This window comes from Asterias amurensis, chromosome 9 (genome assembly GCF_032118995.1).
Source record: "Asterias amurensis chromosome 9, ASM3211899v1".
NCBI classification, from domain to species: Eukaryota; Metazoa; Echinodermata; class Asteroidea; order Forcipulatida; family Asteriidae; genus Asterias; species Asterias amurensis.
Window position 1 is genome coordinate 20,023,617 of NC_092656.1, and position 25,555 is coordinate 20,049,171.

Here is a 25,555-nt window from a genome sequence, read left to right on the forward strand (position 1 = left end):
TGCTTGGTAAATTAAAAATAATTTGGTGAGAACAAAGAAAAGTTGACAAGAGCAGGATTTGAACCAATGACCTCCAGATAACTGTACTTGCGCTCTACCAACTGAGCTTAATAGTCCCTTGTTGGCAGTCTCCCTATATCGGGAGACCGCCCAACATAAGGCTAGATAGCTTAGTTGGTAGAGCACTGGCCTGTTAGTCAAGAGGTCATTGGTTCAAGCCCCTCTCTAGTCTTGGTGCAAGACGTTTCTCTTTTCCCTTGCACGCTAACCAACAGCGCCCCCATCGACTCACCTGAATTAGTCCACTCGTCAGGTGAGTCGGTACGTTCGGGCGCTGTCGGTGAATTGGCTGCGGTGTTCGTGAAAGGGAAACGAGAAATGTCTTGCACCAAGACTAACCCCTCTCTAGTCAATTTTTCTATGTTCAACCCCAGTAAAATACAAATGCACGGAATACAAAAATACACAAAAACAAAGCTCTAGAGCCTAACCCACTGTAACAAAAATATTTTTGAAATTCTATAAAAAAACAACTTGAGGTATATTTTGTGGATTCCACTGAGTATATTAAAAAGTAAATACTGTATTAAAAAAAATTGCAATATTTAATAATCTGTTTTGCCAAATGAAAAGCTCTGTGGAAGCTAGTTCATAATAGCCAAATATGGCAATTTTCTGATCGTGCCCTCTTAGAAATTGTGTTTAAACAAAATGTTTGTTTGTTATGTCTGCATGTTTTAAACTTTATATGAGCTTTTGGGCTACTCATCTGTACACTAGCATGCCAGCAAATTTTTATTAATATAATCTAGAGATTCCCTATATAAAGCAAAAAACACCTGATTTTAAAACAGCTATATAAGGCAAAGTTTTTTTTTTCACTCGGCACAACCAAGAACCAATCGCATAATAACAATCCCATTAAAACAAATATTTTGGCTAAAATATGAAAATCTTCTATGTAAGCCGAATGTGAACACAACTTTTTCACTCATTACGACCCCAAAAACTTAATCCTACCTCGGTTTAAAAAATAAATATATCTGTAAAGAGTAAGAACAAGTGAAGTAGGATTTAAAATCCGATTTTATACGTTGCATGGTTGAAATACGATATAGTAAGGTTTGCGGTAAAGCCATGTAAAGATAATCTCTAATTGAGTGGGGTGGTCTTGAAACTCAGGAGTGGAAACCTAGGGTTCTTTCAGAACCACCCCAACTCTATTAGAGATTATGATTCATGCCTCCAAATAACCCACAGCATCCACATCAACTGCCGCGGTGCCCTGTGCTCTTGCTGTGGTGCCCTTTGCAAAGTTCAAATAAAAAGTTACATTTTCCTCATACAAGAGCCCCTTACCAGAGCAAAATTGCTGTGGCCCTTCAAGAGACAAGTTCAAGGCCTGATCAATACATGGTGTTACTGCAAGCCATATAAGAAAAAGTTGATTAAAAACAGCATCTGTTTCATCTCTTTTATGAAGCTGCTAGCTTGTCAAGCCAGCGAGAGTAGTTCACAGCACAGCGCTGCTGCCCTTCCCTTTCTCCAACATGCGTACCGTCCACAACGATCTCAACAAATCTCCTCTCATGTTGGATCAACTTTAAGATTTCATGTGACGAGAAGGCATCGTCTGTCCTGCAGGACCCCTTCCTCGAGGACGCTCGGGCTGAAGTCTTCGAGACGGATCTCGGGTGAGACGCTCCTCTCTGACTGGGTACCGGGTCTGAAGATGCATCCTCCGTACATCTTGAGTAAGGTTTACCAGCTGAAGCACTCTGTTCGGAAGCTCCTTTAATCTTAATTATCTCAGACTCACCCTTGCTGCTTGCTCCACCGACCAAGGACGTGGACTCCTGGTTGGCAGCGAGACACATATGTTTCCTTTGAGATGCGTCTCCGCCTGAGAAACAGGCCTCAACTTCCCCTTCACCGTTCTCAAATGATTTATTCTCACTCGGTCGTTTTGTCTGATTCTTAGTTGGGTGGTCTCTGGTTGACTCACTCTCGGTTGGCAAGATTGGCATTTGGGATAGTTTGGAGGTATTGGCAGCTGCTGCGGTGATATCAGCGATTTTATCCGGTTCTGTTAATGTGCCGTTGCAAAGTAGAGCTTTCCAAAGATGCACAACAAAGCGTCTGAGGTCAAACAAGCAAACAATCAATCAATTAAAAACTAACCAACTGAGGTAGTCCAATCAGTAGTTACCAAAATTTCCATTCAAAAATTTAAATAATAAAACATCCACTGCTTAAATAGGATTCGAACTGCCTTTAGCCATCGGGGTCGCTCGGTGGTCTAGTAGTAAGACATCTGCTGTAGCAGTGCAAAGGTTGTGGGTTTGAATCCCATCCAAGTGATTTGCCTGTGGATTTTTTCTTGGGAAAGTACTGAGTATGCAGTGCTTACACACATCCATGTATTGGTAAAACCCAAAATAATAAAACACAAGTTTTTACTGAAACTTCACAAACAATTTTCTCAAATAAAAGAGAACAATACCAACCTGTGATACCACACAGCTTCATGCCCTGGGTACGATGTGACAAGATCAATAATGAGTTGTAGCTCTTGCAGCAATAATCGAACATACAGGCTGACGTTCCACCCTCTACCGACCCTCTTGGGAGACCCCAGGGATGAGAGGCCAGTCAGGGTGCCCATAAGGAACTGACGATAGTGGAAGCCGCTGTGATCAGAAACGTGCGAGGAGACCCACGACTTGGTTGCTTTCAACTCCAACTCGAGGAACTGCAAAGGAAAAAGACGCAAGTCACATTATGGTTAAGTATCATCGAATGTGAGCAAGAAGTCTCAATAAGAGATATTAAATTTGCATCGGGGATAAAGAATATTAATTTTTGGTTTTTACACATACATCGATGTTTGTAAGCACTGTATACTCAGTACTTTCCAGAGTCCTGTGAAAAAATATCACAGGCATGTTACTCGGGTGGGATTCAAACCCACGACCCTTGCAATTCTAAAGCAGTGTCTTACCAACTAGACTACCTAGGTTGCCCGGTAGCTAGAGGCAGTTTGAATCCTAAGAAGTCTCAAAGCAATCAATGTAATTCAATTCAATTCCAATAAATTTATCAGACAATTACAAAACCAGGCCTTGAACTTCGCTCTTGATGGGCCACAGCAATTTTCCGCTGGTAAGGGCAGTTCTATGAGGAAAATGTAAATTAGTACAACAAAGGTATACATAGGTAGTACCGGTACAAAAGTTGATAAGTTTGACTTCCGGCAAGGGGTCTTGAAAAAGGCATACTCTTTGCACAACCCTGAAAATATTAAAAACTTTGGAAGGACTCATACATCATATTTATTTGGAACTAAAATTTGTAAACACACCTAGAGATACGAATTGACAAAATCAAATGATACCTGTGGTGGGCTACCAGCTAGATGCTCGATGACCCATATCCTATGGCTCCACGCGTTGTAATTGCTCGGGTATCGGCTGGCAGCAGCAGTGCACACCTCCATCTCGGCTCTGACGGAAGTCATCCGTGGTTCATTTCCACCGCAAGGAGCTTCTTCATCGCCTTGTAGCCTTTCAGCTAATGCCTCCGGGTGACCGTCTTGGTGGGGAGTCCGTGGGGAGTCTGCTTTAGTCGCTAGCGGAGATGATGGAAAGAGGTGTTGCAGCAGCCATCGTCTAAATACCAACAAACAGATGAAGGGTTTTATTAATTGCCACAAACAGAAGCTCCCAATTCCTTCAATATCCTCTATGACGAAACTAAGAACTTTATAACTTACCTGTGACAGAAAGTCTCCGGACTCTTTGGATGTTTAGTGAGCACCAGTCGAGCCAGGTTTAAGTCATCCTCGACTTTCAAGAACTTTCTCAGCACCAGTTGTTTCCTGTCAGAAGATGACAGAGAGTTGGTTTTCAATGGGTGCGTTTTAGTGGTCAAAACAAAAAACTGTTTCAAATGAGTTGGCCGTTTCCAATGATCGAAGCTGATCTTGGTTATAGTACCCATGGTACAAATACAGCTTTGTAGCACATCACAGGATTGATTCTCGACCAATGAAAATATCACTCGACATAATAATTTCCAATCTTCCAAGGACCAGTTTTCATGGCTCTGCTTACAGCCAAATTCTGACTAATGGAGTATGCAGGCGCACAAGCAAAAATTCCCTGTTAACCTGTTAAGTATGCTTGACGTTAGCACAGAATTTCTTGCTTCCATAAGTGCTGATTCTCTGCTTACGGTAAGCAGAGCAATGAAACTGGCCCCTGATTGATTGACAGAGAGAAGGAAAGAGAGTGATGGAAACGAGAAGAGTGTGAGTAGTTTACCTGAGGTTCCATGCAGACATACATTCAGGGTTAAGTAGAACAACCACCATGCTGAAGTCACTTAGCTTTCTCAGGTCTTGAAAAAAAAAAAAAAAAATTCAACACACAGTAATTTTACATACTTTGGTAGAATTTGATCTTATTCATTGTATCTTAACAAAATTGGTGTGTTGAAGTTGAAACAAATGCCCCACTGAGAATAAAAGGATGAGTAGGTACACACATTCAAATGAGGGGCCTATAACTAAAGAGGACCATAGGGTCCACAATTGGGTGAAGGTCCCAAGTTGGAAAGCGTGTACAAAACCAAAGGGAGAAGTTACAGTGCAAAGTTAGAGTACAATCAAAAGAGGGACAATAGGGCGTCCCCGATTGCAGGTGTTTATACACTTGCGTTGCTTGAGTGGTGCAGGCTTCACATTATTCTATAACAGATGGGCACATGTAATGATGATGGAGAAAGAATGATGCCATCTACAGCATCCAGGCCTGGAATTTCATCTTTGAGAGGGCGGGGCCATTTTCATTTTGCAAAAAGCACTTCCATTGGAAAATGTTAGAGTCTAAGGGAAACTTTTGAAGGGGCACCAAAGGCCAAGACCAAGCAGGGTATTGCCCTGAGGGCAACAAGGCGATGGTCTCTGTGTCCTTCGTGTAATTCAAGGCCTGATTATGACAACATTTGTTTTTAATAGTAAATATTTTATCTTTTGCCCAGTCTCACTCATGCATAATGTCCATGTCCCTTTGTTTGTTTTTGTGTAAATTGTCCTTCTCTCTAGGGAAGAGGAAAAACAAGCTTTTGCTTCTTCTTTTTCCCTATATGTTAACGTCAAGCTGTTTTCTATTTATTGTTCATTAACTGGATTAAGTTTTCCTTAGTACAAGTTACTATATGTTTTCTGAACAATGTTATTACACTGTATTGATTGATATTGACATGAAATAAATGTATCTGAAAAAAAGAAAGAAAACAAATGGTTCTGCCAGTTCGAAAGTCAGTTTCCCTGTGTGTTTTGACAGTGAAGTCTGCATTCTTAGGCGTCGCCTACACGTTAATACGCTCACCATATCTTTAGAGGAAATTTAACTCCTGAAAAGAACAAACCTTGGGCTGACATCCGACCATAGTAAACCGTCAGTCCAGAAACATTTTGCGAGAAATAAACGTCATCCGAAACGAAGGGGTTGAAACCATTTTGAACAGTATAACTCACCATGCTGTCTACATTCAGACTCGAATAACTGTGAGTGCGCATAGTGATATAAAGGCTTGATGCCCCAGGTCTCGACTCCCAAGTTCCCATCCACAAAGACGATGGGACTCTTGTTGTACACTGGCTCCGGGCAATACACAAATCCAAACTCATTTCTGGGGGATACATAGGGAGGAAGAACAATTGCAGTGAACAAAATTAATAAAGGCGGTTAAATTTCATATATATTTAGTCATTTTTATATTTATTTAAATATTTATTTGACTTCTACGGCAATCATATAAAAGTCTACTGTCCAAATGTAGCGCCACAAAACAAACAAAAAAGAAGAAGAAAACTACAGTAACATTGTGGAAAGATATCCGTGTCCTGCCACTTTAAAATAATATCATATTTCCAGGGCCAAATTTCATAAAGCCTGTAAAAAAACATAACATTTTGCTTAGCATGAAATTTCTTCCTTGAAATAATAATAATAATAATAATAACAAGTTCTTATATACCGCATTTCACAATAAACCGTATCAATGCGCTTAACATTAGTCCCCTGGTCATTGGGCCAATAAACATCCCTTTAATCTTTCTCAGCTCCCATTTAGGGAGTATACAGCCCCGAGCTGCCGTGGCACTCCGAAAGCTTTTCATTCACAATATCAACCTCTACCCTCGCAGGTACCCATTTATACCCCTGGGTGAAGAGAAGCAATTATAGTAAAGTATCTTGCTCAAGGACACAAGTGTCACGACCGGGATTCGAACCCAAACTCCGGTGAATTAGCACCAGAACTTGAATTCGATGCTCTTAACCACTCGGCCGCGACACTCTACATAAACAGGATTACCACCAAAATTTCCATTTGTTGCATGTTATTGCTTGTTACTGGTATTCAGCTGTTGCTTGCTTCCTGAAAATCACGTGGAAATTTGGTTGGTATTGGTAATCCTGTTTTTATCAAGGAAGAAATCTATGCTTAGCAAATTTGTTGTGCTTACAGGCTTTATGTTGGGCCCTGATAGTTGCAACGTAACCCTCCTCCTCGCGGTCGTCGGGAGGAGGGTGAGGGTAATGTTATAGCAACTAATTTTTTGAGTAAAATTTGAGTAACATAATATAATTTTTATAACAGATAAAAAAGTGGTGGCAGGACACAGGGACATTTTCCTCTCGACCTGGGCCAAATTTCATAAACCCTGTAGTAAGCAAAAAACTTGCTAAGCACAAACAAATATTGCTTAAAAGAAACGGACGTCGCTGGTAAAATATCTACTGACCAAAAATTAATTATTGACTTCCTCTCTGCGCTGCTTGATTGACTTGAGCTCAAATTTAAGGAAATGATCTCAACACAAACAACAACTTCTTAATCTTATAACTTACATATTTTTATCTTTTCGTAGAGCACAGCACAAATCTGACAAAATTCGCACAGCTCTACTGTCACTTGCCATCATTTTCTTCTTCGAGAAACGCCGGTCATCTAGTCCAACGACGGTGAAATAATCAACAAGTTTGACACATTATTATCTCCGGTCGCCATCCACCAGCTGATAGAGAAAATGCATAGCATTTGCACTAGGCCCGGCGGCTAGGCATGCATTTGCATTGCAGAAATTTTTGCAAGCTGACAAGACCTCAGTAATTTGTGTCTGTACCCAGAGCCCGAACACGTGTAAAATACAATAGGATAGCAAGGCACCAGTCTGTAGCCAGGTGACGATCAAATTTCAATCGATCACACATGTCGGCGAACTGCGGCTGCACGGTCCGGACGGACGGACGGCGGGGAATGTGTTTGAACTTTCTAAAGATAGCCGCTACAAGAATTCAACAATAAAAGACAACAATCAAAAGTCAGCATATTACAAACTTCTGGTCAGGGTTGTTTATAAATTAAGCAGCTTTGTTTGAGTTTGATCATATTGACTGCTTGGTGAAGTGTGGTCTCCTCTCGAGTCTGTGTGGATGCGGATAGAACAGAGTTTTTTTCGGCTGCATATGATATGATTGTTGTTGTGGGTTGATAATTTAGTTTACTGTGAGACCATAGACTTTCAGAACATTACTAGAGCAAGGACCAGTGCATAGAGCAAGGCCAAGAAAGAGTGAAACCATGGATAGAGGTCAGCGGCAAGGAGGCAGTCGGTGGAGCCAAAATAAAGACGGTTTTGATCCTGGGAAGAATGTTCCTCAACATCGACATCAACCAAACCGGACCGAGCCAGTTTCAAATACCCCAGCAGCTTTAGATCAGTTCTTGTCTGGAATCTCTATCGAGCGCAACAACCAACGAGAACCTGCTAGTGGTGGAGATAGGTCACAGATGGGTGCAGCTTTGGGCCATCATCAAGGGCCTCCGATAGCCAGACATTCTCTGACTGGTGTCCCGCCTCATGGCATGCAGATACCCGGTGCCAATCCGCTTGGTGCCCTGCCTCCAGGCAGCAGGCAGATGCCTGGAATCAATCCATCCGTTGCCCCGCAATCGGGCATCATGGCGAGTATGACGCCCAGTTCCTTAGTGTCTTCTTCCCAGGAATGGGATTCCTCCCAGGGAGCAAACAAGACGCCAAACTGGCAGGTTCCTCCACCACCTTTTGCTTTCAGAAATCAAAACCAGACACAAGATCCCACCATGAATTGGCAACATTCTGTCGCCAGTAATGTGAGACAGAATAATTCAAACAGTGGAAACCATTCGGAGCAAAGGAACGCTCCAACTTTTAACAGAGCAGCAGCAAATCTTTTGCCATCTTCAATGGAGCAGTCCTCATCAAGTGAACGGCCCCCTCAAGAGCAACAGAGAATGTCAAGGGAACGACAACATCCATTAAGACCTGCCCCGTCTGGTCAAAATCAAACGGATCCACTCCAATCCGAGACTCGACCGACCCAACTACTTCAAAGAAACTTTCACAACCAACATCAAGTACCAAGATTACATCATCTAGACCAGCAACACAACCAACAGTATGAACAGAAGCAAGGGCCACGCCCTCAACAACCCGAACCCCACCCACACCAGTTTGGACTCCACTTCGGAGGGGAGCCCCATCACCGATCCCAGCAGCCTTATTATCCACCTCACCATGAGCACCAAGAACAAAATCTACCAGGGGTTGGCGGTTTGCATGAGCGAGATGGACCAGAGCCATTCAGATCACATCCTCCAGGACCACCCCCTCAAGGATCCTCCCAAGCTAGACCACTACTTCCATCAGGACCACACCCTTCAGGGCCACACCCTTCAGGATCACATCCTCCAGGACCACTCCCTCAAGGATCCTCCCAAGCTAGACCACTGCATCCATCAGGACCACAACCTTCAGGACCACAACCTTCAGGACCACACCCTTCAGGATCACATCCTCCAGAACCACTCCCTCAAGGATCCTCCCAAGCTAGACCACTGCATCCATCAGGACCACACCCTTCAGGACCATACCCTTCAGGACCACACCCATCTCCAAGGATGCACCAACCATTTCACTCAAAACATCCGAATTTCCAACCACCACGGATGCCTCCTCCAGATTCGAGGCATCAACATAATCCAGGATTTGTTCCAAGGCCCTTCCCCTTCTCAAATCAAAATCGACTTCCGCCGCCTCCTCAGATTGTGCCAGAGAAATCTCAAAGAGATAAGGACGAGGAATGGATGAAAGACTGGTTGATGAAGAGGAAGATTGGCCACCCTTTGAAAACAAATGAAAATACACCCAAAGCAAACACTGTGAGTGTTTTATGAATGTCTCCACAACTTCCAATTTTTCCATCCAAAAGATGGAAAAGTTTCCAGATCCTGCCACCACTTTTCATTCATTGTGAGAAAATTTACTCAAATGAGGCATTCCTTTTTGTAACAATAAGTGAGAAACTGCTGGCAGGATACGAAAAGTTTTCCCAAAAGGATTGTATACGTTTGGTTTAATATGTACAACTCCCTGTTTGTTTTAACCCTATCTTATAGTTGTAATGTATACTCTACCATAAAACAGGTGAAAGTTATATATTTCTAAAGTGCATTTTTTAGATGTTGCTGAAAATCTGGAGCGGTTGTATGTCCACTCAGGAAGAATAATTTGCATTAGGATACACAATCTAAAAAAAGTTACTGTCAGTCAGATTCAAATTTTGGTGGATAAAAATCTTTTTCTCATAGCCCCAAAACTTCAAAGTGAAAAATTTCTCAAAATGCATTATATCCAAAGTTGCTGTACTTCTAGGTTGTATTGCCATCAATTTTCGGAATCATTACCAAACGTACTATACAGACCTTTTAGATTAAACAAAAACTAGAAAAAAAAATATTAGTTTGTTTACATTAAAACATTTGCTTGATTTGTTATATTCAGGTCAATGATGGACGACAGTTGGTAGTGGACCTGATGCAAACTCTACAACAGTTGGCCGAGCTCAAAGAAACACTGAGTCAACGCATCAAAAGAGATGAATCCTCATGGCAATATGAATGCAGGAGAGTAAATAGACTGAAGGTAAGAAGGGAGCTGGGCCCAGTTTCCTAAAGCTGTTAAAAGCAGAAAATACTGCTTAGAAAATTTGTTTACTTAATAAAAAATTGTCAGCATTGCTTGTTCTTCCTGCCATAGTAAAGTAGTGATACTATTATTGTTTAATTTTGTATGTTTGTTTCTTTCTTGTTTATTTGGCAGGAAAAAGTCGAGGCGTTGCAGTCCAGGTTGTTTGGGTCTGAGTTCCTCGATCTACTTCAGAATAAAATAAAGAAGAGGAAGAAGAAAAGGGTAGGAAGGATTTTTTTTTAAAGTTTGAACTACCCGAATATTTTATAAGTAGTAATTGGTTCATTTATATAAGCATCTTTAAAGTCACCTGGAAGTGGTATTTTTTCAAAATAAAGCTTTTGTCACTATATGTGTTTTGATGACCAGGTGTATTGCTGCTGAATGCAGAAAAACACTTTTTGAAATGTACCAACTCACGACTTGGACAGACATGTACTTTGCACGTGTGTTTACTATACGCATTGCAGGCGAAGTCTGCCTCGATCGACGTCACAAAAGGGGTAGGCGGAGTCAGCCCCCCAAACAACTTTATATATTTTTTAAACATATAAATCGTGACAAACAATTACTAAAAAAAATTGTTTTATTGTTCGTAAGCATATACTCTTATGTTTGAAGAAAAAAATTCTATTTCCAGGTGACTTTAACAAGATCAAAGCACTTCACAGTGAACCTAGCATATATCGCAGAAGCTAAACAGAAGTAAAACAGAGGAATGGTTTTGAGCGTTTTTTTTTAAATATCTTAATTTAAGGAGAATATCTGATGTGAACAGGGAGTTTGTTTCCTTTTCTAGGGCCAGATATGGGAAAAGTTCTTTTTTTTTTTGTTACTTTGTAGGCCAATTTTCCTTTAGTAAGGAGCAATCTAATGAGGCAACTGTAAGTTTGCATCGGAACTGTGCAGAAGGAACCACTGCAAAAGCACAGTGCATCACCTCAATTGCTGCTGGTACCGTGGGTTATTTCAAAACCTGCTTTTGTACACACGGATGACTTAATGGCAGTGGGCACTATTGGTAATTACTCAAAATAATTATTAGCATAAAAACTTACTTGCTTGGTAACAAGCAATGGGGAGCTGTTGATAGTATAAAACTTTGTGAGAAACGGCTCCCTCTGAAGTAACAAAGTTTTCAAGAAAGAAGTAATTTTCCACTAATTTGATTTCGAGACCTCAGATTTAGAATTTGAGGTACCGAAATCAAGCATCTGAAAGCACACAAACTTGTTTTGCAAGGGTGTTTTTTCTTCCATTATTATCTCGCAAGTTCGACGACCAATTGAGCTCAAATTTTCACAGGTGTGTTATTATATGCATATGTTGAGATACACCAAGTGAGGAGACTGGTCCTTGAAAATTACCAATAGTGTCCACTGCCTTTAAATAACAAAAGTTTAAATGGTGTCTGGCAAGTTTTTGGCTCAATTAACAGGAATGATAAGGCACTATAAAACTTAAGTTAAAAGTGCCAATCAATTGCCTTTTTATTGCGAATATTATTATTAGTTGTTTACAAAAAGTTCTCTGTTTGTTTATGCTTTTTCAGGAGAGAATTAAGAGACAAAGGCAGCGTCAATATCAGACGGAACTAGAAGTTGAGGAAAGACGAGCAAAACTTCACTCGAAGATTGACGCCCGACTGGCCAAGGAATTACAAACCTATCAAGATTCGAAAAGGGTAAGAGTAGACACTTTCGGGCTGAAATTATTATTATTTTTTTACTACAGCAGGACTTGAAACTGTGACCGCTGGTGCTCTACCAACTTAGCTATCTAGCCTATGTTCGTCGGTCTTCTTATTTTGTCAATATCTTTGTTCCGGGGTGTCAGCGCTAACCAGCACTTTGAAATGAAACTGGGCCCTGAAGTTTTTATCAGTATACTCTGACCATCTTCTGGAGGAGAGCAGGGGTCACAAAGAGCTTAGGACTAGTCCTAACTTAGGACTAGTTCTAGGAGATGTTAAAAACATATTAAGACTACTCCTTAGTCAGGACGAGTAACTCTCCATAACTCGAGATAATATTAGTCTTATCTCTTTTTGAAATCCAACCCTGGATTCTTGTGCTTTGAGTTTGTCAATTACTATAGGTGAGGATTTGTATCAGTCAGTCATTTGTGATATTTTTCCTCCCCCAGGAAGCTGAACTGCAAGAGGAGATTGACAAGACTTTATATGAAGTCCGTAAGAAGAAACAAGAAGCTTCCCAAACTCTGGATCTCATCAAAGGCTTGAAGAAGCTTCGGCAGCTCAGGAAGGATGCTGCACAGGTCAAAGGTCAGTTTACCAATTGTATTGACCCCTTTGGAATAATGTTACAGGTTCAAAGGGAACTCAGCAAATTCCAACGAGAGGATATAAAAACACCAAGCTGGCAACAGTCAATCTCTGTCATACAGCCATTGGTTTAAAATATATGATTATGAAGTAGGACTCAGAGAGTACCGAGTATACAGTACAATGCAGGGCCCAATTTCATAGAGTTGCTTAAGCACAATTCCTGCTCATTTCTGCTTAGCAGACAATTGTTAAGCAATATTTGGAATTGTCTCTATGTCACATCCCTGTAAGAGTAAAACCAAAGAATTTTATTTTTTATCCCCAATGCAATTAGCTCATCAATTAAAGTAGTGTTTGTTTTCTTATCTAAAGGTATTCAAACATCTAGGGAGGCAGATATCGCATTTGACCGAAAACTGAAACCACTTGAAGAACTTATGAGCAAACAACGAGATTTGTATCGAGAGGAAGAAAAAACTATGCAGGTATGTTGTAAATCATTGCTTTTGTTTGTTTATTTTGTTTGTTGGGGCGTTTGTTTGTTCGTTTATTTGATGATCTTCCTGTAAAGGAAACGCAGCAAGCTCCCACAAGGGGATATAAGCGCCAAGCTAGCAACAGCCTTTCTCTCTCATGCAAACATTGGTTTAACGTCTATGATTATTAATAGCACACATCATAAAAACAGTAATTCAGTAACTAGACAAGATGTCTTCTAGTCCTTGTGAAATCAGCGGTTAGCTGGGGGATGCAAACCTACAACCTTGTAAACACAAGTCATGCAGTCTAACCACTTGATCATGGCAACTTTCATTCAGTTTGACATGGTTAACTGCTGCACCAGGTTTCTACCCATGCACTAGCTAGCGTAGTGGACCGATACACGTATTCCGTGTGAATAAGCCTGTTCGGAGTTCCAGCTGCGCATGTCTGTTACTGCTGACAACACAATATGTTGCTCTCCCGTGACATTTTGACAATACCAGCAGGTATATTGTCAAAAGGTCACTAGGGAGCAACAAATTGCGTTGTCAGCAGTTACAGACATGCGGAGCTGGAACTCCGAACAGGCTTATTGCAGTCGGTACTAAGACAAAAAACCAAAACATTTCATTCAATTGTAAGGTCAATTGATTTGTGGTGTTATGTAAATGATCTCATTAACATTTCATGCATATTCATTGTTAGGTGATGCTTGAGGAGGAGCACGAGGAGTACAAGGAACAAGAAAGGAAGAAGATGAGGAGGAGGCAGGAGGAGAAAGCCCTCAAGGAGATGCAGGCAAACATGAAAGTCATCTTCGGCAAAGGTATTAGAAATAGCTGATTTTTCCCTCAAATCAAATTATCCATTACAACAAGTTGAGGAAATGGATATTTATGGGCCTTGTCACACGAGGCAACTTTTACAGTCAACTCGGAGGCAACCAACTGCAACGCATGCTACAGGACCACTTTTCAAATAATGTCTTAAGGTCCCCAAGAAAAATGTGACTTTTTTTAGTCATTCTGACATCAGCAGTTACCTTGGTAGGATTTGAACCCACAACCCTGTGATTACAAGACCACCGTTACCATTTCTGTGCAACTCTATGAACATTGATATTTAAACTAGTCGTAAGGATGTACATGCCCTTCCAACCATTTTATTGAAAATAATTGTTTGATTTTTCACAGATGAGTTAGTTGGACCAGACGCCCCACTGTTTCCCTTTCAACAATTCTATCACCAGGCGGAGAGTAACATGCATGCCTTAGTCGACATTAGGTAGGGTAAAACAAAATTATAATTTGTGTATTGAACTTACAACTTGGAACTCGTTTCGACTAATATGCTATTGGCCCTATTTCATAGAGCTGCTTAAGCACAAACAGAAGCTAAGCACGGTAACATTGTGCTTACCAGAATACGGTTAGCAGCCAAACCACCATGTTACAAGTACATTTTGTGACTGGTATCAGAAAATTGTTAAGCAATATTTTTATGAAAATTCAATTTTATGAAATTGGGCCCTGATTGTCACCAGGAGAATTTTTCACACAACTTAATTTTCAAACAGTTGAGTTGTCAGCCATCAGTTGTTTTCAGAAATAACACTACTCAAAATAGATTTACACATGGTGCTACCGCAAACCTGACCTAATTATACTCCAACCATGCAAAGTTTAAAATCCAACCTATCAATAATTTCTCCTGAAGACGAGCAGAGTATACTGTTCTACAAGCCAACACTCCTCCCAAAAGAGATTTTACTCATGGTTGTACCCGCAAGTTTACTGTTTGTAGTTACTTCTTATCAATAATTTGTACGTGTATAAAAAGTTTCTGTTTTTGCCTTTTCTTTCCAACTAGGCGCCAGTGGGACCCGTACCTAGTTCCAGACACGGATCCTGAAGGATCATCAATACCGATCTCATGGGTTCTACCATCGGAACCAAGCAGCACTGCTTGGGCATCAGTTCTTGATACCTGAACCTGGTAAATTGGACATTGTTTCCCCAATGATGGAGGTGGACTGGATCGAGTGCCTGGTGGGGATAGAGCCTCCACCCCACCACCAACCCCAGGATATTCGTGATACTTTCTCCGTCATTCTCATTCAACTGTAACAAACAACACCATCTACAAGAACAATTGTCACCTGCTCAGAATGTGCCATGAGTGGACTTTTGGATAAATCCAACTTTGCTAAAGGATCTTTTCTTTCAATCAAGAAAAACAATATTAAGACTTTTTGCTGTTGATGAATTTCCCCCAGTTATCACTTTATACAATGTATTGACCTTAAGCACATGATGTCAATAAGAAGGGCGCCCTCATCTCGTCTAGAGTAAAAAAAAGAAGGAAAAAGGTAGCTCATTCTGCCCATCATGTGCCTCGCGCGTACATACGGCGCGTTTCAATTATTTCATCACCGTTTTATTCCAAGATGGCAGCCTGATGACACCAATGCATAATGTTCATACTTTCCAAATCATGAATTTATAAGGAAGCTTTGTTAAGTTTAGGCATTTGTGAAGAATTTAGTAATAAAAAGGAGACGATTATTTTGAAGTTTTTACAAATTTAGTTTATTTGTACATCTCTGTATGCAATGACCGCACCGAATACATCGTGTGTTTTTGGGGGGTATAGGGGTAAGGACTCCGACAAAAAGCATCTTGCTATCTGTACATTAAAAGGTTACTACAAAAATTGTCATCATAAAAATCATACAACATCAAATTAATTTTGGTAATAAATATGGATACAAAATATGTATTTACAGATTAGTTTGATTGTTAGTGCACTTCAAAGCAGAGTTGTAAGTTGAGAAGGTTCGAGTATGAGGACAACTACTTCAACCTCCTTTCCATAGGAAGTGCGTACAACTTGGCTTTAAAGTGTATGCCATTCATCATGAATTACACTGAGAAATGACTGTTGGCACTTTGAAATCAAACTGTTTATAACTCTGCAGTGTTTGGGCCTTGTCACATGAGGCAACTTTAACAGGCGACTTGGAGGCAACCAAATGCAGTGCATGCTACAGGACTACGGTGGCACACAAGTCATTTTTCAAACGGTGTCTTATGATCCAAGTAAAAAAAAAAAGGGTAACCATTGAAATGTGAATGGCTTTTCTTTTTGGAGATTGCCCGCAACTGGTTGCCTGTGATTTGCGTCGTGTGACATGGCCCTTGAGACAATGAAAACACATGGCAGATCTTACAAAATTTCCAGAGAAAAGTTCCCAGATCTTATGGGCAACTTGGGTTCTGGCTTCGAGCTGTCTAAATTTTCTACCCAGCCAAGTAATTCACCGTCCAATCATGCAAGGAAATCGATAGAATTCCTGCCAGCCACACGTGGTGTTTACGCATAACACATAGGTGGGCGTTCAGAAAACAACTGTCATTGCCTGAAAAGATGGCTGACTGTACACTGTGACGTCAAGTTGGAACTACATGTATAACCAGAGTAACAAACTCAATGTTCACATTAATGACTTTAGCTACAGCAAAATATCCCAATAATTTAGTTTAAAATTACCTTGCCCTAACACAACATTGAAAAATACTTTCCTACATACAAAGCCATATACTTTTGAAAAGTAAAACTGTTTCTTGTAAGCGCAATGTTAGACAAGTATAAAAAAATAAGACACTATTAACGCTTTCAATTCTTCACCAAAAATATCACAGACTTTTGTTATAAGAAGCACGCAAAGAATGTACTATGCCTTTAAACACTAGAAAAACCAACTTTTTAAACTTTTGTATCTCCTCACAAGGAGATGTTTATATCACTTGAGATTCCATAATAATCATATCATTCAGTTTGTCCCTACAAAAAGACACTTATTAAGTGATATTGTGCAAATTTTTTAACAAAACACAGTGTGGACATGTGTAAGTCCACATAGTGTTCCAAGTCCCTAAATTGTGAGGTCCCGCTCTTCGTATGTAATGCTTGCCCACCGTGCACCTTGCAGTGTGATGACTGGGCAAGACTTGACCTACTTCTAAATAACAAAAAAGGTCAAAGTAAAGGTCATGTCTTGAATTGACATTTTCCAGTGCTTTCCATGTTGACATATGATACTGTCTACATTTCTAAATATTCCACACACATTTTTTACTGGAAAAAAGTGTGTTAAAATCAATAATGGCCGTGGTGATGATTATACAGAAAGTGCAGAAATGACACAACAGGTTATCATATTACAGTTAACACACTAATCTTAATCCAAACCCTGACCCTGACCCTAAGCCTAGCTTGTAGATCACGAGGGGTTACCGGAACATGTGGTTTTAAAAAAAAACAGGAGTGTCAGACCTGGAGCAGTCACTTTGACTGTAATATGATAATAGTGTTGGAATTGCACCCATGTTTATTATAACACTGCATACTCAATGTAGTGGGGGGGGGGGGTCAAAAGTCTACTGATTTTTACTCCTGATGCAAAGATTCACATCTTTAAAAAAGCAGGCATGATATTTGACCCTTCGGGAAAACTGAAATTGGTAAATGATCACAAGGGCTTCCCAGCGACCAGGACTATAGGTTTTACATATTTTCTTCCAGGGTGGTTCAAAACAAAACAAAACTACTGATGGAGAGAAAAAAAAGAGAAGCAGGAAATTTGATTAAAACAGGAAGATGCTGGATCAAAATGGGAAGATTTGATGCCTGTTTAAAAGACAGAAGGGTCGATGGTTCAACCAAATTAAACAACTTTGACAAAATATATGATATCGATTTAAAAGATAGCTTTCAGATTTGTTTAGCAGATTTCCATATTTTGTTTCAAAATGACAAAATTTGTGTTAAATGTTTTTCTTTCTTTTTTCTAAAACTGAAATGTGACCCTTGTACTTTCACAAAGCATTTTCATTGATAAAGGTAAAATATTGTACAATTTCAAGGGGGTTCAGAACTTGCCTTTTTGTTTTAAAAACAATATTGGTACACAAGTTAGTTAACAAATTTAACGAGAAAAAAAAAAAGAGTTAGTGAAAAAAAAACTTCTTGGTATCTGTGTGTATTTTATGGAAGAGAAGTTCATAGTGTTTTGCACTCGGTCTGGGCATACGTTCCAAAAATTGAACATTTTCTCCAAAGTGGTATACAGTGGTCATGTTTTATAATACATTGAAAAGTCTTGCTTTGTTAATAATTTAGATTTCGCCCCAAAACACACCTCATAAACTATCAGTAAATCAAAAGAACACAGTTAAGGGTTACAGTCAACGACAAGAACCTTGCCCCAAATTATGTTGCTGACCGTCAGCTTACAGTCCATGGATGACGTTTCACTGGAGGGGGGGCCATACAAGCAGAAGTCTTTGCTAATGTGAAGTCTCCATGTAAATTCCACGCCTGCAGATTCGCCTTGCTTTGAAATACAGTGTATGATGTTTTGTGCCAATCTCTACTCCACGCTCACATTTTGTAGTGTAACCATACCCAGCATACATTCTGAGAAGTGCTCTACGACTGACAATACTATTCGGTTGCTACTGAAGGCACAACAAACTCTCCATTGAGGTGATGTTGACAGATCATTGACCGACATTTCATAACAGCCCCTGAATTTGAAGCAACACATTAAGAGGTCGAGTCAACATGCTGATACAGAAGGGAACGTTTCACTGTTTACTCCACACATTTGACGGTCGCTCACTGGATGTGTATCAAAGGCATCATCAAGGTATCACGGCGCAATCAGGAACCACAGACAAACAACGCACCTGCGAATCTCTATTTTACATGTTAAAATACAGTCTCAAAGCTGTGGTACACTAGAATTGATTCCAGGACTGGACGACCTCTCCTCTCGTCTGGTGCTGTGCATCATTCTTTTTCATACAAATTTGAAATCCTCATCCGGGTATTGGATTAATAACAAGCTTGCCATCGGTTACAGGGCAAGTTTTGAACCTGAAGCAGGGGGCAACAGGGGCGTTATGCGCTCCCCATCGACTGCCTTCATGCCCCCTACAACTGTTTCAACAGACATTCTCGCAGATGCTTCCAAAGCGAAGCAAATATCACCATGCCCTCAAAAAAGTTTGAGATCGGGAGACGAGATTAATTATCTGGTGGGCTGAAATCAGTTTAAAGTTTCACTTTGCAACATGCGCAATTCACATCACTGTCTTACGTCAAACACTGTTTGCCTCCCAGAATTCCTGGGGTTATTGCCACAGTGCTGCGTAATTTCCTGACAGGCCCGCTGGTAGAGGGCCGCCGGCTACAAATAGTCTGGTACCTGATTTATCGTAACAGTGCGTGTACGCTGCATTCTCGTGTTGCTCTCCATAGAAGTGCTCGAAATACATGTCATCACGATTCTGACAAGAGGAATAAGAACGGATGTTAGAATCATATGATGAAACAAGAAAAAACAAAAACATCAAACAGGAATACTTAAATCCTTTAGAGACCATAAATCTTTAACCCTAACGAGCAACTTAAAGCTTCCCAAAACATATCTACCTTTAATCCTTTAGATACCATAGCGACCACAAGCGGCTTATACCCAAATGCGCACAGGGGCCGCAAGGTTTGATCTACTTCCACTCACATAAAATCACATAACGATGTTAATTAGGTCAAAGTAAAGGTCATGTCCGCATATAAAAATTTACGTTGTGTAGTACATGTATGTTAACATAGTTTCCCAATTTCTAACATACAAAACTACGTTATCTGTTTCATGTTACTTCTGTTGACATTTTTACTGAAAAAAATTGATTCAAAAATATAAAAGATTATTTAGCAATGTCTAGGCATTTTGTATTGTTAACACAAAAATGAATAACATAAATAAATTAGCACAAACTACAAGTTAAATTAATGACAGTGATAAATAACTAACTGACTAAATCAGAAAACAAGTTAATGGAACAAGTAAAACAAAATACGCACATACAAATAAAAAGTTCATGCATGGTGATGATTATACGGAAATGAAAAGGAAATGCCGTTATATGCAGGAGTGCAAAAAATACAGTTCACAAATTGTAAAACCAAAATAACAATATAAAGGCAGGCATGATATTTGGCACCTTGGCAAAACGTAGGACAATTTTATTGAGTAGAAGGGTTGTCCTACATGAACAGTGTACATGATACAGGCAATAAATTTTCAATAAACAATTTGCTGCTTTTTCCGAGGGCAAAAAAAAACAACACACAATCAGAAATCAGACAAAAATAGGAATAGACTTGTTGAGAAAACATGAACGAGTTAGATACAGAGACCACTTACATTTACCGACAAAACCCACACCTTTTTGTATACCACACCGCACAAACAAATTCAATTAATTTCTATGTTACCCACCAAGTGCCCCTGTCCGGTTTTCAGAACGTGTTCCTTTTTTGACTTTGCTCGATCGGGGAGGTACCGTCCACCACGGATGTCGAAGAAGCGTATTGAGCCTTTACCTGTTCCTATGGTAACAATGTCTTCCCTGAAGCTCAGCGAGCGGACACCTAGAATGAAAAGGTGGAGGGGGGTGTTAGTTGAGAAGTTCAATTCAATTTGTAGGCAAGGAACATTGGAATTGTCATTGGTCAATGCAATTTAACTGTGAATTGGCCGATTGCAATAAAGAAACAAATAATAATAATTTAGAATTTATACTAAGCCCCTTACATAAAAATGATCAAAAGAGCATGTCATATTTAAAAATGCACAAAATAGAAGAAAAAGACTGGTCACCAAGCCAGTGCCCAAACAAAGTTGTATTGAAATATGTCTGTTCTGCCAACAGAGAACTTAAAGTTACTTATTAAATAGGCTTATCCCTGCTGGCATTGGACCCTTTCAGAAGACAGATGCCTCTAGCCCCCTCTCTCTCTTTCTCTCCCGTAGCATTTGCCTGTGGTCTCCTCCTCAAATTGTGGAGGAGTTTGAGTCAAAACAGTCAACCTTTAGTCAACCATGGTGCACTTCAACCTTGCTCCCAGCTGCCTTTCTTTCAATCACAGCACTGCTAATCCTAAAAAACCTAAATTAATCGGCGTGGCGACTATAAACAGAATGAACACCTTACCACTTCCTCTCTCCTGGGAGCAGATAGAGGTGATGGTCTTCATGGAATGTGGATCCAGGAAGGTGACGTGGGACTGTGAGCCCACTGCGTAGAGGGAGTAGTCACGTGACAGGGCGATGCAGACATTCTCCTGGCAGTAACTCAGATGCTCTACCTCCAGCTGGTCGAACGTCTCAATGTCGATGGTGTAGATGTAGCCGTTTGACGTGAGCACTGCAAGGTCCTGTGAGGTGCAAACATGTACATGAATAATAATAACTCATTTTTATATACGCTTTTCACACCCGGAGGGCGTCCCAAAGCGCTTCACATTATTACCCCTCAGGAAAGTGTGTAGTCTAAAGAAATTTTCTTACATCCCTACAAATTTTATAAAAATTAATGATTCCATGGAACACATGGAATGATGAATTCTTTGAAAAGCTTTTGACATTAATTACAAAAATATCACTTTTTCCTTTTAAAACTGAAACATACCTTCTTGAACTCGTTCACCTGCAGCGCCCTGACTTTGTCCTTGTCTTGGCAATACTTCCGGGCAACATCCTTAAGACATATATGATTCGACACATCTTCGGTAGAGCTATACGCACTGTCTTCACTTGTGCTACGATGGGTTTCGGACGTCTCTTCTTCTGACGGTTCCCTCTCTTGGACACGATGGCGGGAGGAAGACGATCGCCTCTTGGAGAGGTGGACGCTCTTGGATAAATTCCTCTCTTTGCTGAAGCAAGTTTCCGCTGTGGACCACAAGGCTATACTTGAATCTCTAGAGCCTATGAAACAGGAGAATAGTAAACATTATGTAAAAGAACTTGTCTAGTTGCAAGACAATGGGAGCATTTTAGGACACTTGGTGGCAGCAGACTTACCAGGTAAAATCCACTGTTCTCGATAATGTGCTCATGCTCAGAACTAAGCAAACAATGGAAATTTACCAGGTAAGTCTGCCGCCACCTAGTGCCTCAAAGTCTCCTATTGCAAAGGTCGTGGGTATGAATTTCACAGAACTCGGGAAAGTACCGAGTATGCAGTGCTAACACACATCGGTGTAAAGTCAAACCTTAGTTAACAAACTTCAATGTTTAAAAACTGGCGTACAGAATATCATTTTTCAAACATGAAAGTTGGAGATGGTTTTTGAAGATGTTCTTTTACCTGTGACAAAAAATTGGTCATCCAGCCACGAAATGGCAAATATCCAGTCATTATGGCAGTTCTGTATGAAGAGAAAAAGAAAATATTCACAGTTAAACGGACCAATCTGTACGTGCTAGTGATGCATGCCATGCTGCCATTGTTGGGTTACTAACACCACAAGATTGTGTTGACAACAGCATGGGAAAACTGTTGTATTTTTCACTTTATATGCGTATTAAATGTCTTCCATACATTTAGGGAAAATATGGAAATGGAAGAACTCTCGCAGTAGCCAGAAAACTGGATTCATTGACAATAGTGCTGTATTTTACACGCTACAGCAGATCAATTTGTCACTTCATATCAAGAGGTACCTCAGGGATAAGTACTTGGCCCTTGGTACACAGTCCACTCTGAATCTACTCACCTCCCCAAGGTACAGTGGATCAAATGAAGGTAATTTATAGATGGCAACATTATCTGGATTATCGGCTCCGGTGGCCAACAATGTGTTGCTGGGATTGGAAGCAATGCTGTGGATCCCGCCGAACGCCAGAGACTGAGCGAACATGCAATTCTCAAAGACGCGCCCTGTCCGGCTTTTGATGATGGGTAGACGGCACTGCTGTCCGGTGTTCACATCTAAAACAACCAACTGCAAACAAGAAGAAAATGTTTCGAGTGCTAAAATCCACCTTTAAATGTAAATGAATCATGGCATCAAGAGAGGAGAATTTCACCTCACAATAATTCAGAACTTTCAAACACATGGTGTGAAACAGTGTTTCTCTAAACCCCTAACCACTCCATCCCATCAAAAGCATGATTTGTTTGACTCTGTTGAACTGAAGACAGCACTAGGAAACTGATTATGCTCTGCATGGGGTCAGGCATACCTCCATAATCAGAGTCCAACAGGAAGAAACAAAACTTCCAGTTGGATTTTGAAGGGGTTTGGGTTTGTTAGGAATAATATTTTGTTTTGTTTAAATGTGTAAACATTGCAACAATCATCAGTACTTTGAAGACAAGACATCTTTAAGGTTGTGGCCAGAAACGAAAATTATTTTAAGGTACAAATCCACAGAGAAAATAACATTTAAAATGTTGCAATCAAACTTGTTACATTTGAGAAGACAGTGTGGGTGAAATAGTGGATACACAATGAAGTATTATACCAGGTCTGAACCGGTGGCTACAACTACGGCTATGGCTAGATTTCAGCACCCCTCCTAGCAACAGATACCATTAGCAACAGTCATAACAATAGCTGTAATTTTTGACTCAGATTCGGCCTTAGGTAGTTTACACGTAGAAGTATTTATATCTTTACCGTATTGCACTTGGTTCCGAACACGACCTGTCTATCAGAAAGCCACTGCGAGGCAAACACTTTGTTCGTTGTACCCAGTGGTATTTCATGTTCTTTAAGAAGATAGGGTAACTTTCTTGCTGCAAACGAATCCAACTTCCGCGGTATCTTCAGGGGTGTTCCATATTGTCTTCTTTGCGTGTACTGGAAAACGGACATCTTATCCTCCAAACAGATGTTGCTGCAGCTTTCATGTTCAAGCTCCATGGATAATTTCTCCAAATAAAGGTCTTGAAACTGTGTTTTTGTTAACTCTCTCTCTCAAAGGTCTTCTTTGATGGACTGGACACACCAGTGTGGCTTGAGAATCAGTTCAGTCGTATCTGTATTCTAAAGCAAAGAATAAAAGCATTGCTTAATTTACAGAAATCTTTATGTAATAACACAAAGCGCAAACCATGCCCCCTGGGTTATCCTATACAGAACAAGTAAATCATTAGATGTAATAATCGTAACCTTCCTGCTCCGCTGTCATAAGTGTCAGGGAAGGGTTTACTTATGACTTGTCACAAACAAGTTGACACATTCACGTTCAACCCAACAATAGACCTTATGCATTGACGTCATCCAGCCGCCATGTTTGAGGTGAAACGGTGACGAAAAATTCGAAACACACATAGATTGGCCAATGAACAACCTCCTTTTGACCTCAAGGTGAGGACGCCGTACTGAAATGACGTCATGTGCATAAGGTCTATTCAATACTAGTTCAGACTTTCTGATAACACGTTTAAATATCACAAGGCACCTATTAATCTCATTGCGCTGCATAATAATTTAGCACACTAATTAAGTCCAAGTTGGATGTTTATATTCACTGTCTGTCATCATGCAGTATACATCTGACTTTAGTCTACTTCTGCTAACCCCCTCCCCCCTCCACCTCAGCTCGCTGTCAAGCTCAGATTGTGAAACAAAATAGTCAATAGAAAAGTGTCTGGAAAAGTTTCCGTATGGCGCCACCACTTTTTCATATAGTATCTAATTTACCTCAATGAGATACCCCTTTTTGTAAAAAGGAGTGATTAAGTGGTGGCGCCATACGGAAAGTTATCTAAGTGTCTCTATCATGTCTATGTATCCTGTCACCACTTTAATAATTAATCTTCCTTCCTTCCTTTATTAATCCTTTTGGTTAAAATAGTGAAAAGTGGCAGCAGTACTACTAGGATACAAAAATCTTCCCCAGTCAACACTTTAGAAAAGTCATTAATCATTACCAAACAATACAAAAAATACAATACATCACAAAAACTAAAAATACAACTTATTAGTTTTAAGTTCATGTTTATAATTATAACCGTAGGCTAGCGTACAACTTTTTTGCACACATGATGAAGAAAAGTGCACACTTAATGGTTAGCTGGCAAGGTTGGTGATTTGTTTTAAAATCAGCCGTAGGCCTATTCATTCATGGAAAAAAACACATGTTTAAAAGACGTACAAAAAACAACAAACATAATTTTTTGTCCGAAAACTGGACCAACGTTTTTTCAATTGCATCATGAAACCAAAACAAATCCAGTTTTCACCTCATTTTACTCACAATATACGTACTGCTCAGTTGTTTCAAGCACTGTTATCCTGAAATCCATGAAAATCATACCAATCACGGAGTATGATCATAGTTTGACAAGCAATTTGGACTCGACAAAGAATGGTTGTGTGTGTACGTCGTACAAATCGTATGTACACGGTGGTGTGTGGTCTGAGAAAATACGTCGCGCTGTTTTCCCTTTTTTTCCAACCTCGTCACTTAAAACTTAAAAACACCCCATGAGATAGAATCTGGGTTCGATGTTTTGTGGAGTGTGTGCTCGTTTTGGGCGCGTTGGAGATTCGAGGGGACATTCCTTGGAATGTACGATCCCGCGATTTTGCGTCGGAAGCGCTAATAAGCTTGCGCACGACGTTACGCAACGCGTATAGCGCACCGCGCATTTTCTGCTCCTCATTTTGAGTGAAAAATTCTACTCAACCCTGTGAAGTTCTCGCGAAAAGACAGGGCAAATCTCGCGCTATTTCAACATAAGCTGAGGGGAGTTTTTGACGTGGATGAGCTTTTGGAAATTTATAATTTTGTGGGAAGACTTATACAATATCAAAGTAAAATCATTTCAACAATAAAAAAC

The 25,555-nt window shown here is 40.2% G+C and overlaps 3 protein-coding genes across 5 annotated transcripts; 1 reads left to right on the top strand and 2 right to left on the bottom strand.

Moving 5' to 3' along the window:
• Positions 1–1,465: 1,465 nt before the first annotated feature.
• Positions 1,466–7,133, bottom strand: LOC139942328 (protein prenyltransferase alpha subunit repeat-containing protein 1-like). The gene is made up of 7 exons (XM_071939151.1): positions 6,918–7,133; positions 5,540–5,694; positions 4,323–4,398; positions 3,773–3,877; positions 3,395–3,668; positions 2,508–2,752; positions 1,466–2,139 (listed from the first exon to the last, which is right to left on the bottom strand). The coding sequence occupies exons 1-7, from the start codon at positions 6,989–6,991 to the stop codon at positions 1,476–1,478; spliced, it is 1,593 nt and encodes a 530-aa protein (XP_071795252.1). The 5' UTR covers positions 6,992–7,133; the 3' UTR covers positions 1,466–1,475.
• A 157-nt stretch (positions 7,134–7,290) lies between these two features.
• On the top strand, positions 7,291–15,248 carry LOC139942327 (uncharacterized). Its single transcript, XM_071939150.1, has 9 exons — positions 7,291–9,270; positions 9,893–10,033; positions 10,211–10,300; positions 11,631–11,762; positions 12,224–12,362; positions 12,738–12,850; positions 13,554–13,674; positions 14,042–14,132; positions 14,718–15,248. The coding sequence occupies exons 1-9, from the start codon at positions 7,651–7,653 to the stop codon at positions 14,836–14,838; spliced, it is 2,568 nt and encodes an 855-aa protein (XP_071795251.1). The 5' UTR covers positions 7,291–7,650; the 3' UTR covers positions 14,839–15,248.
• Positions 15,249–15,432: 184 nt separating this feature from the next.
• Positions 15,433–25,142, bottom strand: LOC139942329 (DDB1- and CUL4-associated factor 12-like). 3 transcript variants are annotated; one of them, XM_071939153.1, is made up of 9 exons: positions 24,956–25,142; positions 23,385–23,753; positions 22,479–22,706; positions 22,070–22,130; positions 21,389–21,687; positions 20,912–21,134; positions 20,197–20,348; positions 19,120–19,201; positions 15,433–18,436 (listed from the first exon to the last, which is right to left on the bottom strand). In XM_071939153.1, the coding sequence occupies exons 2-9, from the start codon at positions 23,628–23,630 to the stop codon at positions 18,354–18,356; spliced, it is 1,374 nt and encodes a 457-aa protein (XP_071795254.1). In that variant the 5' UTR covers positions 23,631–23,753; positions 24,956–25,142; the 3' UTR covers positions 15,433–18,353. The 3 variants fall into 3 exon arrangements, with proteins under 3 accessions (XP_071795254.1, XP_071795253.1, XP_071795255.1); XM_071939152.1 differs by having other exon boundaries at positions 15,434–18,436; positions 24,970–25,142; XM_071939154.1 differs by having other exon boundaries at positions 15,438–19,201; positions 24,970–25,141.
• Positions 25,143–25,555: the final 413 nt, after the last annotated feature.

Coding starts and splice junctions, on each gene's coding strand:
- LOC139942328 (XM_071939151.1), bottom strand. CDS start 6,991: ATGATGGCAAGTGACAGTAGAGCTGTGCGAATTTTGTCAGATTTGTGC. Junction 3,878..4,322: donor ATGTCTGCATGGAACCTCAG/GTAAACTACTCA, acceptor ATCTTCTGACAG/GAAACAACTGGTGCTGAGAA. Junction 2,753..3,394: donor TAGCTGGTAGCCCACCACAG/GTATCATTTGAT, acceptor TTTCCTTTGCAG/TTCCTCGAGTTGGAGTTGAA.
- LOC139942327 (XM_071939150.1), top strand. CDS start 7,651: ATGGATAGAGGTCAGCGGCAAGGAGGCAGTCGGTGGAGCCAAAATAAA. Junction 9,271..9,892: donor ATACACCCAAAGCAAACACT/GTGAGTGTTTTA, acceptor TGTTATATTCAG/GTCAATGATGGACGACAGTT. Junction 11,763..12,223: donor CCTATCAAGATTCGAAAAGG/GTAAGAGTAGAC, acceptor TTCCTCCCCCAG/GAAGCTGAACTGCAAGAGGA.
- LOC139942329 (XM_071939153.1), bottom strand. CDS start 23,630: ATGGAGCTTGAACATGAAAGCTGCAGCAACATCTGTTTGGAGGATAAG. Junction 21,135..21,388: donor AGGTGAACGAGTTCAAGAAG/GTATGTTTCAGT, acceptor TGCACCTCACAG/GACCTTGCAGTGCTCACGTC. Junction 20,349..20,911: donor CTCCCAGGAGAGAGGAAGTG/GTAAGGTGTTCA, acceptor TTTTCATTCTAG/GTGTCCGCTCGCTGAGCTTC.